The 15,500-nt window shown below is 41.8% G+C and overlaps 1 protein-coding gene across 1 annotated transcript in view; it reads right to left on the bottom strand.

Moving 5' to 3' along the window:
• LOC115416229 (ATP-binding cassette sub-family G member 2-like) overlaps positions 1–13,781 on the bottom strand; it is a 58,579-nt gene extending 44,798 nt beyond the window's left edge. Inside the window, exons 1-2 of the mRNA XM_030129975.1 lie at positions 13,748–13,781; positions 13,438–13,568 (exon numbers count right to left, since the gene is read on the bottom strand). Of these exons, the coding sequence (XP_029985835.1) occupies positions 13,438–13,568; positions 13,748–13,777 (161 nt within the window). The 5' untranslated portion in view covers positions 13,778–13,781. The remainder of the gene's footprint in view (positions 1–13,437; positions 13,569–13,747) is intronic.
• Positions 13,782–15,500: the final 1,719 nt, after the last annotated feature.

The following is a 15,500-nucleotide window of genomic DNA, read 5'->3' as shown; positions in this document are numbered from 1 at the left end:
TTTTTTTACGTTTTTATTTAACATTTTTTGATGAGGATTGCAGTTCTGTTAAATCTTTGAACAGTCGTTCCACAGGCTCAGTCTTCTCATCCTCTGCTCCTTCAGGACTTCTATTCTCTGTCCACGACTGAACAGAGATAAGAACAACAGTATTATTGTCACATCATCAGCCTTGATATTACCACCAGAATTCACAACGACATGAACTGTAATAAAAGTAGTTAAATACTCATATCACAAATAATTTACAAATACAAGTGAAAGAAAATAATAATTATGACAAAATAATAGTAGACAAATCTGCTTCTTCACACTTCCATCCTACAGGCCAAATCTGGACATGGGCCTGGCTCAGTGTTTACAGTCAACGCCAGGCACAATCCGATACAGTTTACAGTCAACGCCAGGCACAATCTGATACAGTTTAGAGCCAACACCAGGCACAATCTGATACAGTTTACAGTCAACACCAGGCACAATCCGATACAGTTTACAGTCAACGCCAGGCACAATCTGATACAGTTTATAGTCAACACCAGGCACAATCTGATACAGTTTACAGTCGACACCAGGCAAAATCCGATACAGTTTAGAGCCAACACCAGGCACAATCTGATACAGTTTACAGTCAACACCAGGCACAATCTGATACAGTTTACAGTCAACACCAGGCACAATCTGATACAGTTTACAGTCAACGCCAGGCACAATCCGATACAGTTTACAGTCAACACCAGGCACAATCTGATACAGTTTACAGTCAACGCCAGGCACAATCTGATACAGTTTACAGTCAACGCCAGGCACAATCTGATACAGTTTACAGTCAACACCAGGCACAATCTGATACAGTTTACAGTCAACACCAGGCACAATCTGATACAGTTTACAGTCAACGCCAGGCACAATCTGATACAGTTTATAGTCAACACCAGGCACAATCCGATACAGTTTAGAGCCAACACCAGGCACAATCTGATACAGTTTACAGTCAACACCAGGCACAATCTGATACAGTTTACAGTCAACACCAGGCACAATCTGATACAGTTTACAGTCAACGCCAGGCACAATCCGATACAGTTTACAGTCAACACCAGGCACAATCTGATACAGTTTACAGTCAACGCCAGGCACAATCTGATACAGTTTACAGTCAACGCCAGGCACAATCTGATACAGTTTACAGTCAACACCAGGCACAATCTGATACAGTTTACAGTCAACACCAGGCACAATCTGATACAGTTTACAGTCAACGCCAGGCACAATCTGATACAGTTTATAGTCAACACCAGGCACAATCTGATACAGTTTACAGTCAACACCAGGCACAATCTGATACAGTTTACAGTCAACGCCAGGCACAATCTGATACAGTTTACAGTCAACACCAGGCACAATCTGATACAGTTTACAGTCAACGCCAGGCACAATCTGATACAGTTTATAGTCAACACCAGGCACAATCTGATACAGTTTACAGTCAACACCAGGCACAATCTGATACAGTTTACAGTCAACACCAGGCACAATCTGATACAGTTTACAGTCAACACCAGGCACAATCTGATACAGTTTACAGTCAACACCAGGCACAATCTGATACAGTTTACAGTCAACACCAGGCACAATCTGATACAGTTTACAGTCAACGCCAGGCACAATCTGATACAGTTTATAGTCAACACCAGGCACAATCTGATACAGTTTACAGTCAACACCAGGCACAATCTGATACAGTTTACAGTCAACGCCAGGCACAATCTGATACAGTTTATAGTCAACACCAGGCACAATCTGATACAGTTTACAGTCAACGCCAGGCACAATCTGATACAGTTTACAGTCAACACCAGGCACAATCTGATACAGTTTACAGTCAACACCAGGCACAATCTGATACAGTTTACAGTCAACACCAGGCACAATCCGATACAGTTTACAGTCAACACCAGGCACAATCTGATACAGTTTACAGTCAACGCCAGGCACAATCCGATACAGTTTACAGTCAACACCAGGCACAATCTGATACAGTTTACAGTCAACGCCAGGCATAATCCGATACAGTTTACAGTCAACACCAGGCACAATCCGATACAGTTTACAGTCAACGCCAGGCACAACCTGATACAGTTTAGAGCCAACACCAGGCACAATCTGATACAGTTTACAGTCAACACCAGGCACAATCTGATACAGTTTACAGTCAACACCAGGCACAATCTGATACAGTTTACAGTCAACGCCAGGCACAATCTGATACAGTTTATAGTCAACACCAGGCACAATCTGATACAGTTTACAGTCAACACCAGGCACAATCTGATACAGTTTATAGTCAACACCAGGCACAATCTGATACAGTTTACAGTCAACACCAGGCACAATCTGATACAGTTTACAGTCAACGCCAGGCACAATCTGATACAGTTTACAGTCAACACCAGGCACAATCTGATACAGTTTACAGTCAACGCCAGGCACAATCTGATACAGTTTATAGTCAACACCAGGCACAACCTGATACAGTTTACAGTCAACACCAGGCACAATCTGATACAGTTTACAGTCAACGCCAGGCACAATCTGATACAGTTTACAGTCAACACCAGGCACAATCTGATACAGTTTACAGTCAACACCAGGCACAATCCGACACAGTGGTGGATCACACATCTGTTTCAGATGGACCAGCTGAGGTGGATCACACATCTGTTTCAGATGGACCAGCTGAGGTGGATCACACATCTGTTTCAGATGGACCAGCTGAGGTGGATCACACATCTGTTTCAGATGGACCAACTGAGGTGGATCACACATCTGTTTCAGATGGACCAGCTGAGGTGGATCACACATCTGTTTCAGATGGACCAGCTGAGGTGGATCACACATCTGTTTCAGATGGACCAGCTGAGGTGGATCACACATCTGTTTCAGATGGACCAGCTGAGGTGGATCACACATCTGGTTCAGATCCTCCTGGACTCCTCCCTGGGCAGGTGTTCTGGGCATGTCCCACCAGGAGAAGACCTGAGGGAAGACCTAGGACCCACTGGACAGACTATGTCTGTGGACTGGACTGGGAACACCTGGGGTCCACCCAGAAGAGCTGGAGGAGGAGTCTGAGGAGAGGGAAGTGTGGACATCCGTGCTCAGACTGTTACCCAGGACAGAACCTCCATCCAATGTGTGAATGTTTTTGTTCAACCCTTACAGACCCAAACATCCTCCTGTAACCTAAACCATCTGCTGATCTAAACGCTTTCATATCTGTTCATGCACTAATCCTATCAATACATAGAAATACTTGGTGTAAAATACAGTTGTTCATCTTTTCATGGTCATCAGATATGACCATATTTGGACGTTCAGCGGCTCCATAGTTACCATGGAAACACTGTCATCTTCTCCAACACTGATTCACCAGTCAAACCCGTAGAGTTGGATCAATGACAGTGGATGGACACACTGGGTTTGTGTTCAGATCATGATAGATTTGACTGAAAAAGTCACTTTTTGTTCCAATATAATAACCCTCAACTTTAACTTAAGCTTCAATGAACATCTGCATGATTAGTGAATGAAATACAGGACAAAACCTGATTTTCAATTGAAAATGCAAAACGCAGAGCATAATATTAGAGTAAATGGTGATAAATCACGTTAGAAAAGTTAAATATTGAGGAAAAAAAACTATTTGGGAATTGCAAAAGTACAAATTACAAAAGTCACCCTGGGTGTTTATAGGTACTGTTGAACTTCCTGGTCACAACGCTCAAACCCATAGAATCACTTTTTTAAAAAGCCATTAATATATTTGCCAAAAAACCATTGAATTTCCACCACTGCATTGTTTTAGATAAATATAAATGTTTTAATTTTAATAATTTTGTGAATTTTAAGAATTTATGCCTTTAAGTCTTGCATGGACTGGCCCCTCCTCCTTTGACAGATTTTATCCAATCCCAGTCTGTCAGTGGGAGGGGCCACCAGGGCCACAGCTCCAGCAGACTGGGAGGGGCCACGCAGGTGCACTACTGTTGGACAAACCACACTGTCAGTCAGTGGAACTGAATATTAGAACAGTTCAACTGAACAGAACAGACTCCCACTCATAACCCTAACCCTAACCCTAAGCCTAACCCTAACCCTAACCCTAACCCTAAGCCTAAACCTAACCCTAACCCTAACCCTAACCCTTACCCTAATCCTAACCCTAAGCCTAACCCTAACCCTAAGCCTAACCCTAACCCTAAACCTAACCCAGTCATAACCCTAATCCTAAACCTAACCCTTCAAATTCAAACTGAAACCGTGGATGAAGGAAAACCAAACCTGTGACTGTCAGTCGATCATCACTGTGTTGTTCTGTGGGTTTTATAATGTTCTGCCTTTATTCAACTATCTTCATATGATGTGTTTTATGATGTTTTATGATGTGTTCAGATCACTGTGTCCTTATTTACAGTCGATGCACAGAAATCCAAATGGAAGCCATGCATTATTGGAAGGCACTGGTTTTTGAGTTTTGACTTGTGACATTTGCATCCCCCACTCTTTTAACATTTCAACTTTTCTTCCTTAATATTCCTCCCTCTTCTGCATTCTCATCTCCCTCCACATTGAACCGTCGTCCGTCTGTGTCGCCCAAACCCATGTGAACCTTTGTGCTAACACATGGGATCTTTTGGAGGAAGTCAAAGAGGATTTTCTGTCCCCACGTGAAGCAAATATGTGAAAGTCATTCATCTTTCAGTTTTTTTTTTTTTACAGACTGACTGGACTGACAAACTCCTCTCAACAGTCTGTATAAGTGGTGTTCACAAAACATGACTCTACTGTTTATGGACAACCTGGAAATGATGGGCTGGTGCAGGTGTGTGTGGTTGGGTTTCAGGCTGAAATAAAACCACTATTTTAACCACAAAGACAGTGTCCAGCTAAAACTGACCTCTGCGCTGGTGACATCACCTCATCCTAAATATGTGCACAAAAATATTCAGTTTGGAGCTGCTGAGATGTGCACTAACAAAGAAGTAAAATCCATAAGTTTAACCCTGTCATGCACAGTGGTCACTCCAGTGGTCAGTCCAGTGGTCACTCCAGTGGACAGTTTTTCTCCAGCTGTCCTCTTGTATATTCATGGGTTTGGTTGTTTTAGTTCCATATCAGCCAACACAGTGGACACTAATGCACCATCCCATAATAATACAGTGACATTCAGACCATGACTGTAACTTTGCTGTTTTTGATGAACCTGATCTGCACTGACATGGTTTAAATCAATTATTAATTGTTATTAGACTATAATTAACAGTTTTCTTAATCAAAAAGGGTTTTTTTTTTTTGCATATTATCTCCATGAAGTGAGTAATGACTAGTATTAGAGTATGTTAAAATGAAGAAAACATCAGATTAGCAGAATGAAAAGTTTTATTTCATAGTTTTCACACAGTAGATCACTTTCTGATGACGGGTTTTAAATACATGTTTCTTTGCTTCAAAAATTAAATGCATGGTGTCCTGCTGAGTGGACATTTTTGTAGTTCCAGGAAAAATAGGTTCATAAAAAAATGTCCGTTGCATTGTTGTTGTTTTTTTTTCTCATGCCTAAAGAGGAATAAAACCCCACAGGACAAACTCTTGACTGAGGTTCTCATAATTTATGCATGAAAGGGTTAAAACTGGCTGAAATAAAACAAACTCAGTGCTATTGTGTGTTTTTTGTCCAATACTTTTCCGTGTTTTGCTGCATTTTCCTTTGCTGAGTTCATCTGCCTCCACACTTTGAACCCACATATAAACCAAATCAAATGTTGATCTTTGTCCTTTGGAAAGTCACAGATAAACTGTGAGGAATGTGACCCTCACTGAGCTGAGGAAAGCATCTGTTCATGAACACACTCACACTGGAGTCATCGTTTCTGTCAGTCAAATGTAGAAACGCAGACACTTTTAATCACTGTTTAGAGTGGAAGAAACTGTTCTGTCAGATTGTGGAGACATGTTCTACACCCATGCATCAGCTGCAGCTCTCCATCCACTGGACCTGCTTCTACAGTCCAACGGCCCTCGGTCCAACAGGTGTGCTATTGGACGTATGTGTTTTTAAAGCCCTCACTGGTCTTTTATCGTCTGAGATTCATTCTTTAGTCATCCACACTCAAAGCACTGCCTCCAACTGCAGGTTCCCTTATGCAAAGAAAATATATTTCTCTATATATTGACTGTCAATATATTACTGACTGAAAAATATATTACTGTATAATATATATTTATATTCAAAATATACAGAATAATATATAATATATATTTTTATACTTCAATATATTGAAAAATACATAAGGAATTGCCGCTTTCCATATATTGAAACAAATATGACAATATATTTACTTATATATGTAAATATATGTCATTACATATTTAGTAATACACTTCATAATGCATGTATGCATATATACATACATATATTGTCTAGTGTATTACTAAATATATGTAATTATATATTTAGTAATACTCTTCAAAAAATATGCATGTATATATATGTACATCTTTTTCATCCTATGTTGCCAAAATGACTAAGAAGGCATCATTTTTCAGTTAACACTTTTTTCATGTATATCATGATGCATATTTTCATGAAATATGTTATTATGCATACCAAGTAATGTAAGTGTTGATAAATATCTGCTTTATGTAAACTTGTGTCAATGGAAAGAAATTGAGTTTCAATAAAACTATATGTAAAAATATAGGGCAGTTTTTGTCTTCATTGCAATATATGTTTTATATGTATCAATATATGATTAAAGCATATATTGCAGTATATTGGAAAATATATGCACTACTTCCCCCTATATGGAAATGTATTTTTTAATATAATGCATTATATTTTTCAATATATTGCCATATATTTTTGTTTCATAAGGGTTCCTTCAGTACACTGAATTTGGAATTACTGTGCATCTACAACCTGGAACACTCTGCAAAACCATCTGACACTGACCACACATGTATTATTAGGACACTTTAAATCACATTATTTGACCTCCAGCTGCTCCTGTTTTTACTCACACTTCTCTGTTTACAATTGATCTGTGTCACTTTTACGTTTTGCTGTTCCTGATATGTTCATTGTATGTTTCCAATATTTGGTGTTTTGTCTCCGCTCTGTTGTAAATGAGGTTGCTTCCTCAGTATATCTCCAAGTTTAAATATGAGAGTTATTGATCACAGAACAATATCAGGTTTGGTTTGGAATCAAATAAAGTAGTGTAGTGAGTTGGCAGCACAGACCACAGAAACCACATGAACATGTAAACGCAGATAATGCTCCACAGCTCCTGTAAAAAATGTAACGAGCTGCTCAGTGAGGAGTTCCCTTCAACTGCGGACACAAACTGGTCAATGATTACACCAGCTGAACAATACAAGCCTATAAACGCTGAGTCCACTGCACCTTGACCAGCTGTAAAGTTCACAACAAAGAGTTTTACTGCTTTGAGTTACACCGTTATGTAAGGATGAAAGTTTGGGACTTTAGAAATCAACTATGATTGAACACAAACACAGAAGCTCCAACAGGATTAAATGTCTGCAGCCGCATTAATATAATGAACAGGCTTCAGCTTCCATATGAACATGTTCATGAATAATGTTATTTTAGTTCAGTGCAGTAGAGACACACAGGAGGAGAACCAATGGTGGTTCATCTATCTATCTATCTATCTATCTATCTATCTATCTATCTATCTATCTATCTATCTATCTATCTATCTATTGTTTGTATTTATCTCATTAAATCTTCTCCTCGAACCCTTTTTCAGACCCTTTGTCTTTTTTCACAGTCCACAGATAAGTCTCACTGTACAGCATCCGCAAAACTCAAAAATACACATTCACACCCCATCAGAGAAAAAAAAAAAAGTTTTTTATACATAAATGTTGTGTATCTTCTGAAGTGAATGAATAAAAATTTTAACCTGACATTTATTAAAACAAATACACAATATGTATTATTTTCTTCTCACACTAAAAAACACCATTTTTTTCAGTCATTTCTGTCCCTTTCAGTCACAGTAAACCCCATTACTCAAATAAATTTACACTACAAACCAACAGTATGATGAGTATATATATATATATATATATATATATATATATATATATATATTTTTTTTTTACTTGACAGTCCAAAAAGGCTTTAGGAAAGAGTGTGGTTTAGACAAGCTTCGAAATGTCAAGTGTCATAAGAGAACTTTTGTTGTGATGTAGCACCGTATAAACAAAATATGACTGACTGAAGCTGGCTCAGTGCATTCCACTCACATGCACTGGCATCACATGTGATCCAGGTCTGAGCCCATGTGGGTTTGGGTTCACATGGGATCCAGGTCTGAGCCCATGTGGGTTTGGGTTCACATGTGACCCAGGTCTGAGCCCATGTGGGTTTGGGTTCACATGTGACCCAGGTCTGAGCCCATGTGGGTTTGGGTTCACATGGGATCCAGGTCTGAGCCCATGTGGGTTTGGGTTCACATGGGATCCAGGTCTGAGCCCATGTGGGTTTGGGTTCACAGTTCACTTTGGTGCATTTTGTCCTGTTTTTCTGAACAAGCACTAATCATAAATTCCATCCATCCATCCATCTTCTTCCTCTTATCTGGGGTCAGGTCGTGGGGGTAACAGTCTAAGCAGGGATGCCCAGACTCCTCCCTCTCCTCAGACTCCTCCTCCAGGTCTTCTGGGGGGACCCCGAGACGTTCCCAGTCCAGCCCACAGACATAGTCTGTCCAGTGTGTCCTAGGTCTTCCCTCGAGTCTCCTCCTGGTGGGACATGCCCAGAACACCTCCCCAGGGAGGAGTCCAGGAGGATCTGAACCAGCTGTCAGATCCACCTCAGCTGATTCCTCTGGATGTGGAGGAGCAGCGGCTCTACTCTGAGCTCCTCCCTAGTGACTGAGCTCCTCCCCCTATCCCTAAGTGGACCCACCCACCCTGTGGAGGAAACTCATTTGGACCGCTTGTATCCTGGATCTGGTCCTTTGGGTCCTGGATCTGGTCCTTTGGGTCCTGACCCAAAGCTCATGACCACAGGTGAGGGTCTGAACGTAGACTGAGGGTAAATCCAGAGCTTCTCCTTTGGGCTCAGCTCCTTCTGAACCACAACAGACCCATACAAGCACTGCAGCACTGCACCCACCCACCTGTCAGTCTGAACCTCCACCCACCCACCTGTCAGTCTGAACCTCCACCCACCCACCTGTCAATTTGAACCTCCATCCTTCCCTCACTGTGAACCAGACCCAGATACTGGACCTCCTCCACTTGGACCAAAGACTCTCCACCGACCCGGAGAGGGCAGACCACCTTTTTCTGGTCCAGAACCATGGCCTCAGATTTGGAGGTGCTGATCCTCATCCTGCTCCCTTCACACTCGGCTGCAAACCACCCCAGGGCATGCTGAAGGTCCAGGTTCCATGAGGCCAACAGGACAACGTCATCTGCAAAAAGCAGAGATGAAATCCTGTGGTCCCCAAACCGGACCCCCTCCGGCCCCTGGCTGCGCCTAGAAATTCTGTCCATAAAAATAATGAACAGAACCGGTGCCAAAGGGCAGCCCTGAAGGAGTCCAACATGCACCTGGAACAGGTCTGACTCACTGCCGCCAATGTGAACCAGGATCCTGCTTCGGTCATAAAAGGACCGGACTGCCCTGAGCAGAGGACCCTGGTCCCCATACTCCTGAAGCACCCCCCACAGGATACCACGAGGGACACGGTCGAACGCCTTCTCCGGATCCACAAAACACATGTGGACCGGTTGGGCGAACTCCCATGAACCCTCGAGCACCCGATGGAGAGTATAGACCTGGTCCAGTGTTCCAGGACTGGGATGAAAACCACATTGTTCCTCCTGGATCCGGGGTTCGACTATCGGTCGGATCCTCCTCTCCAGTACCTGGAATAGACTTTCCCCAAGAGGCTGAGGAGTGGGACCCCCCTGTGGGTGGAGCACATCCTCCGGTCCCCCTTCTTAAAAAGGAGGACCACCACCCCGGTCTGCCAGTCCAGAGGGACTGTCCCCGACTGCCACGCCATGTTACAGAGACGAGTCAGCCAAGACAATCCTGCACATCCAGAGACTGAAGGGACTCAGGTGGAGCTCATCCACCCCTGGTGCTCTGCCACCGAGGAGTTCTCTCCTCACTTTCATCAAACTGCAGCGTTCAGACAGGACGGTCCAGTCATGAGTGTTTTCTAACAACATGGGTTCAGTCACTTCATTCAAACCACGGAACGATTTCAACATCAATATCCTGCATGTGCACGGTGATTAAAGCTGAGATGGTGTGTGTGTGTGTGTGTGTGTGTGTGTGTGTGTGTGTGTGTTTGTGTGTGTGTGTAAACTCGCAGAACCACTTAGAATCTTGACAAACCAAACTTCCTTCCTTTTTCTCAACCCTGTGTGTGTTTGTGTGTGTCTGTGTGTTTGTGTGTGTGTTTCATCCAGACTGGTCTGGATCAGGTCACGTTGGCCCATCAGGTGGTTTTTGGTTTTTTGTGTTTTTTTTGGCCCATCAGGTGGTTTTTGTCATTGTTTGTTAGCACGTAGACCAACACACAGCCAGTGTGTGTGTCCATGCTGCTAAACGTCTCCTCATCCTGTGCTGTAATCCCAGAGCAGGGGCGGAGCTAACCCTAACCCGAACACTTCCATTGTGTTTGCACACAAAGGCTGCGTCTGCACTGGAAGCCTCAGGACTCACTTCACATATACTGTTCACAACCGACTTTTTTATGAAAATCATTTTTAAAGTGTGGCCACTATTAAATCCAGTGTGAACTGACCCCATATGTTGATGGGTCTTTCCATGAAACTGGGTTTATTTTAGTATCTGGCACTTTGCCAGCCTTTATAGACCCAGGAAACACTGAGAAATTTGGACATATTTGCCCCCAGGATGGACATGCTGATGACCTCAGATAAATGCAAAATAAATAAACAAAAAAATATACTATTGCTCTGAGCCATCCCAAAATTAATGCATTTTTTAATTAAATATTGGGGCCAAAAATAGGACCCAAATATGGACAGTTAAATCTCCTTAGGTGTCAGTGCATTTGATCTGAAAACACAAGTGTGTGAAGGGTCTTATATACCACTATAAAAAAGACACTGTTAAATTTGAGGATCCAAGTGGTTTTTGTTTTTTGTTTTCCCAGTGGTTTTTTTAATCCACACATGTCGGTTTTTCATCAATCTCAGTCTCATTTCAGGTTTTGTGCTAACCCATCGTGTCCACTCATGTTACATGCAGAACCTGCCCATTTAAACACAAATAAACTGCGAGTGATTTTGGAACAGCGATCATTTTTGTGAAACACTCTGCCTTGCATGTTTACTTCAATTCCCAAAATGCACCTGTGAGACAATAAAAAGATATTTGAAAAAATAGTAGTGTGTAATTTTCATTTTCTTTTTACTGTGTTCCGAACAGAATTTTGAATGCGCTTGTCAATTAAAAATGTCTTTTATCTGAAAAATAGTTTCTATTTTATCTCAGTAAATATTGATTTTTCAAATAGACCCAAAGTGTTTGCTTCATTACATTCGTCTACATGTGGTTTGAATTTTCAGCCCCTCTGTGCTGCTGCTGTTTGGACCAGTTTCATAGAAGCACCCACAGTGAAAAAGACAGCAAGCGCCAAAGCTACAAACAAAAATGAGCAGAAACAGACCGATGTGTGTTTTTGTGGACAAATGGCTGCGCCATCTGCATGCTTCTAATGTGTCCTCTGCAGTTCTGCTTAAATCCAGATGTTTAGGATGTCTAACAGCAGACCTTTAAAGACTGGAATGAATATGATTCACCTCTGGACTGGTAAAAAAAAAAAAAAAAGGATAGTGTACTTATACAATTAATGTATTTATCCACATTTGACACTTGCTTCTTATGCTGCGGTAGATCCAACTGTTCTACATTTACATATGAAGAGTCCAGTTCTGCAATCCAAATGCAAACACAGTCTAGAGTCCTAGTTCTGGACCAAAACAGGTAAACTTCTGCACAGATGCAACTTCCCAAAGACGTTCCCAAAGACATTCCCAAAGACGTTCCCAGAGATGTTCCCAAAGATGTTCCCAAAGATGTTCCCAAAGACGTTCCCAAAGATGTTCCCAAAGACGTTCCCAAAGACATCCTGTAGACATGTGGTGGTCAGATCTACATGGAGGATGGAGAAGTGGGCCAAGTGTGCAGACTGACCATGACTGTGGACTGACCCAACTGACCACAACTAAGAACTACAGGTTAAAAAAAAAACTAAAAAGACATTAGGAGCTAAAAGTTGCTGGTTTTTTTTGTCTCTACCACAATGTCTCACCATCTTCTGTGAGTTATTTCTATCATTTCCAACCAGAAGCCACCTATTAGTCCTACATTATGTCACTATGAATTCTAAGTTAGCCTGCATATCAGTGGATTAGATTTCCAGAGCACTTTTCAAACAGGTTCCTTAGTTGTTGGTAAACTAGAGGTGTGTCCACAGCTGCCCTGTGGCAGGCTGATGGGGGCGTGGCTGCTGTTGGCCCCTCCCACCACCACCCAACAATCATACATATTCATCCACCAGTGGGAGTGATACTGGAGGGAAGGAGGGTGAAGTGCCCAAGGACACTACGGCACATGACAAGGACAGAGCAGAATTCAAACTGCCAACCCTTTGGTTACTGGATGACCTGCTTTAACCCCTGAGCCACATGTTAGGGTTATGAATGAAAGTTTGATTTGAACATGACTGTAGTTATGGACGAGCCAGAAGTTCTGTCAACAGGACTGATTCCACTTCAATGAACAGTGAAGGCTTCCGGTTTAGGCTTAGGCTTAGGCTTAAGTTTAGGTTTAGGCTTAGGCTTAAGTTTAGGTTTAGGCTTAGGGTTAGGCTTAGGTTTAGGTTTAGGGTTAGGTTTAGGCTTAAGTTTAGGTTTAGGCTTAGGCTTAGGCTTAAGTTTAGGTTTAGGCTTAGGGTTAGGCTTAGGTTTAGGGTTAGGTTTAGACTTAAGTTTAGGTTTAGGTCTAGGTTTAGGCTTAGGGTTAAGCTTAGGTTTAGGTTTAGGCTTAGGTTTAGGTTTAGGGTTAGGTTTAGGCTTAAGTTTAGGTTTAGGTCTAGGTTTAGGCTTAGGGTTAAGCTTAGGTTTAGGGTTAGGTTTAGGGTTAGGGTTAGGCTTAGGGTTAGGTTTGGGCTTAAATTTAGGGTTAGGGTTAGGTTTAGGCTTAAGTTTAGGTTTAGGTTTAGGCTTAGGGTTAGGTTTAGGAATAGGGTTAAGCTTAGGTTTAGGTTTAGGCTTAGGGTTAGGGTTAGGGTTAGGTTTAGGGTTAGGTTTGGCCTTAAATTTAGGGTTAGGCTTAGTCTTAGGGTGTGAAGTTACCTGAGGTCGATGAGGATGTCTTTGGCCACGCCCTTCTTCAGACACATGCTCCTCCCCCCCTGGGTCACCTGGTAGTGGATGTTGTGGAAGCTGACGGTGGCCCCATGCTTCTGCTGGTCCAAACCTGCAGACTGATAAACACTTCACTTCTCCGACCACAACGCAACAAACTTTGAAAAGACACGGTTCCACAGAAGTGTGTCCTGTGTCTGACGCCAAAGTATGAAACCCAGCGTATGTTAGAGATGAGAAAAAATAAGAAGAGAAAAGAAGAGCAGGGATATGCAGAGAGGACTAAACCTGCGAGTACCTGTTTTTTGGAGCCGTTCGGTCCCTCCATCTCCAACGTGGTCTCCATTCTGTTCAAGCCCTGTCCTCCTAAACACAGAACACAAACCAGATCTTTTAGACACTGGTTTAGCAGCTTCATCCACACCATGCACTGTCCTCCTCCAGTGGTTTAGCATTCATCTGAAGTTCTGCTTTAATGACTCATTCTGTCAGCGTTCATTTATGAGGAAACTCAGACTGAAATGCTGGGCAAAAGGCTGGAAGATTTACAAAGAATGTTTGGACATAGTTTCTTTCATTTGCTGCTCTAGTGCTGATGTAGGAACGATCCCATCTGTGAATCACACAGGAGTGACAACACACTGAAGTGACCCTGGACAGGAAGTCCAAAGAGTGTTCATCCACATTTCAAAGAGAAAACACTTACAGTCTGATGTCTGTGTCAGCAGAGAGTTTTACTTCAAATGTTCATGTTACACATGCAGATCACACAACTGCAGCAAAACGTCTGAAATTATTGGACAGCTAAAGGTTTTCCTGTCTGAGTCTGGTCTTACAAATCATGTCTGTGCTCCACTTGAACTTACCAAACAGAAGTCTTCGTCTAAGAACACTCCAGACTGCTTCATGAAAGACCAAAAACTACAGTCATCTGGTGAAATACTGAAAAAAGAAAACAGAAAAAACACAGATCTGTACCCACTACCACAGCAAAGCATACAGCAGAAAACCCTCCAGAAAAAAATAAAATAAAAACAAACAAACAAACAAAACAAACAGATCTGTACCCACTACCACAGCAGAAAACCCTCCAGAAAATACAAACAAACAAAAAAAAAACAGATATGTACCCACTACCACAGCAAAGCATACAGCAGAAAACCCTCCAGAAACAAACAAACAAACAAACAAACAAACAAACAAACAAACAAACAAACAAAACAAACAGATCTGTACCCACTACCACAGCAGAAAACCCTCCAGAAAAAAACAAACAAACAAAAAAAAAACAGATATGTACCCACTACCACAGCAAAGCATACAGCAGAAAACCCTCCAGAAACAAACAAACAAACAAACAAACAAACAAAAAAACAGATCTGTACCCACTACCACAGCAGAAAACCCTCCAGAAAAATACAAACAAACAAAAAAACAGATCTGTACCCACTACCACAGCAGAAAACCCTCCAGAAAAATACAAACAAACAAAAAAACAGATCTGTACCCACTACCACAGCAGAAAACCCTCCAGAAAAATACAAACAAACAAACAAACAGATCTGTACCCACTACCACAGCAGAAAACCCTCCAGAAAAATACAAACAAACAAACAAACAAACAAACAAACAGATCTGTACCCACTACCACAGCAGAAAACCCTCCAGAAAAATACAAACAAACAAAAAAACAGATCTGTACCCACTACCACAGCAGAAAACCCTCCAGAAAAATACAAACAAACAAAAAAACAGATCTGTACCCACTACCACAGCAGAAAACCCTCCAGAAAAATACAAACAAACAAACAAACAGATCTGTACCCACTACCACAGCAGAAAACCCTCCAGAAAAATACAAACAAACAAACAAACAGATCTGTACCCACTACCACAGCAGAAAACCCTCCAGAAAAATACAAACAAACAAACAAACAGATCTGTACCACTACCACAGCAGAAAACCCTCCAGAAAAAAAAAACAAAACAAACAGATCTGTACCACTACCACAGCAGAGCATACAGCAGGAAACCCTCCAGAAAAAAAATAA

This window comes from Sphaeramia orbicularis, unplaced genomic scaffold (assembly GCF_902148855.1).
Source record: "Sphaeramia orbicularis unplaced genomic scaffold, fSphaOr1.1, whole genome shotgun sequence".
Classification (NCBI taxonomy): Eukaryota; Metazoa; Chordata; class Actinopteri; order Kurtiformes; family Apogonidae; genus Sphaeramia; species Sphaeramia orbicularis.
The sequence above is the reverse complement of the archived record's forward strand: the minus strand, read 5'-3'. Positions and strand labels throughout refer to the sequence as shown.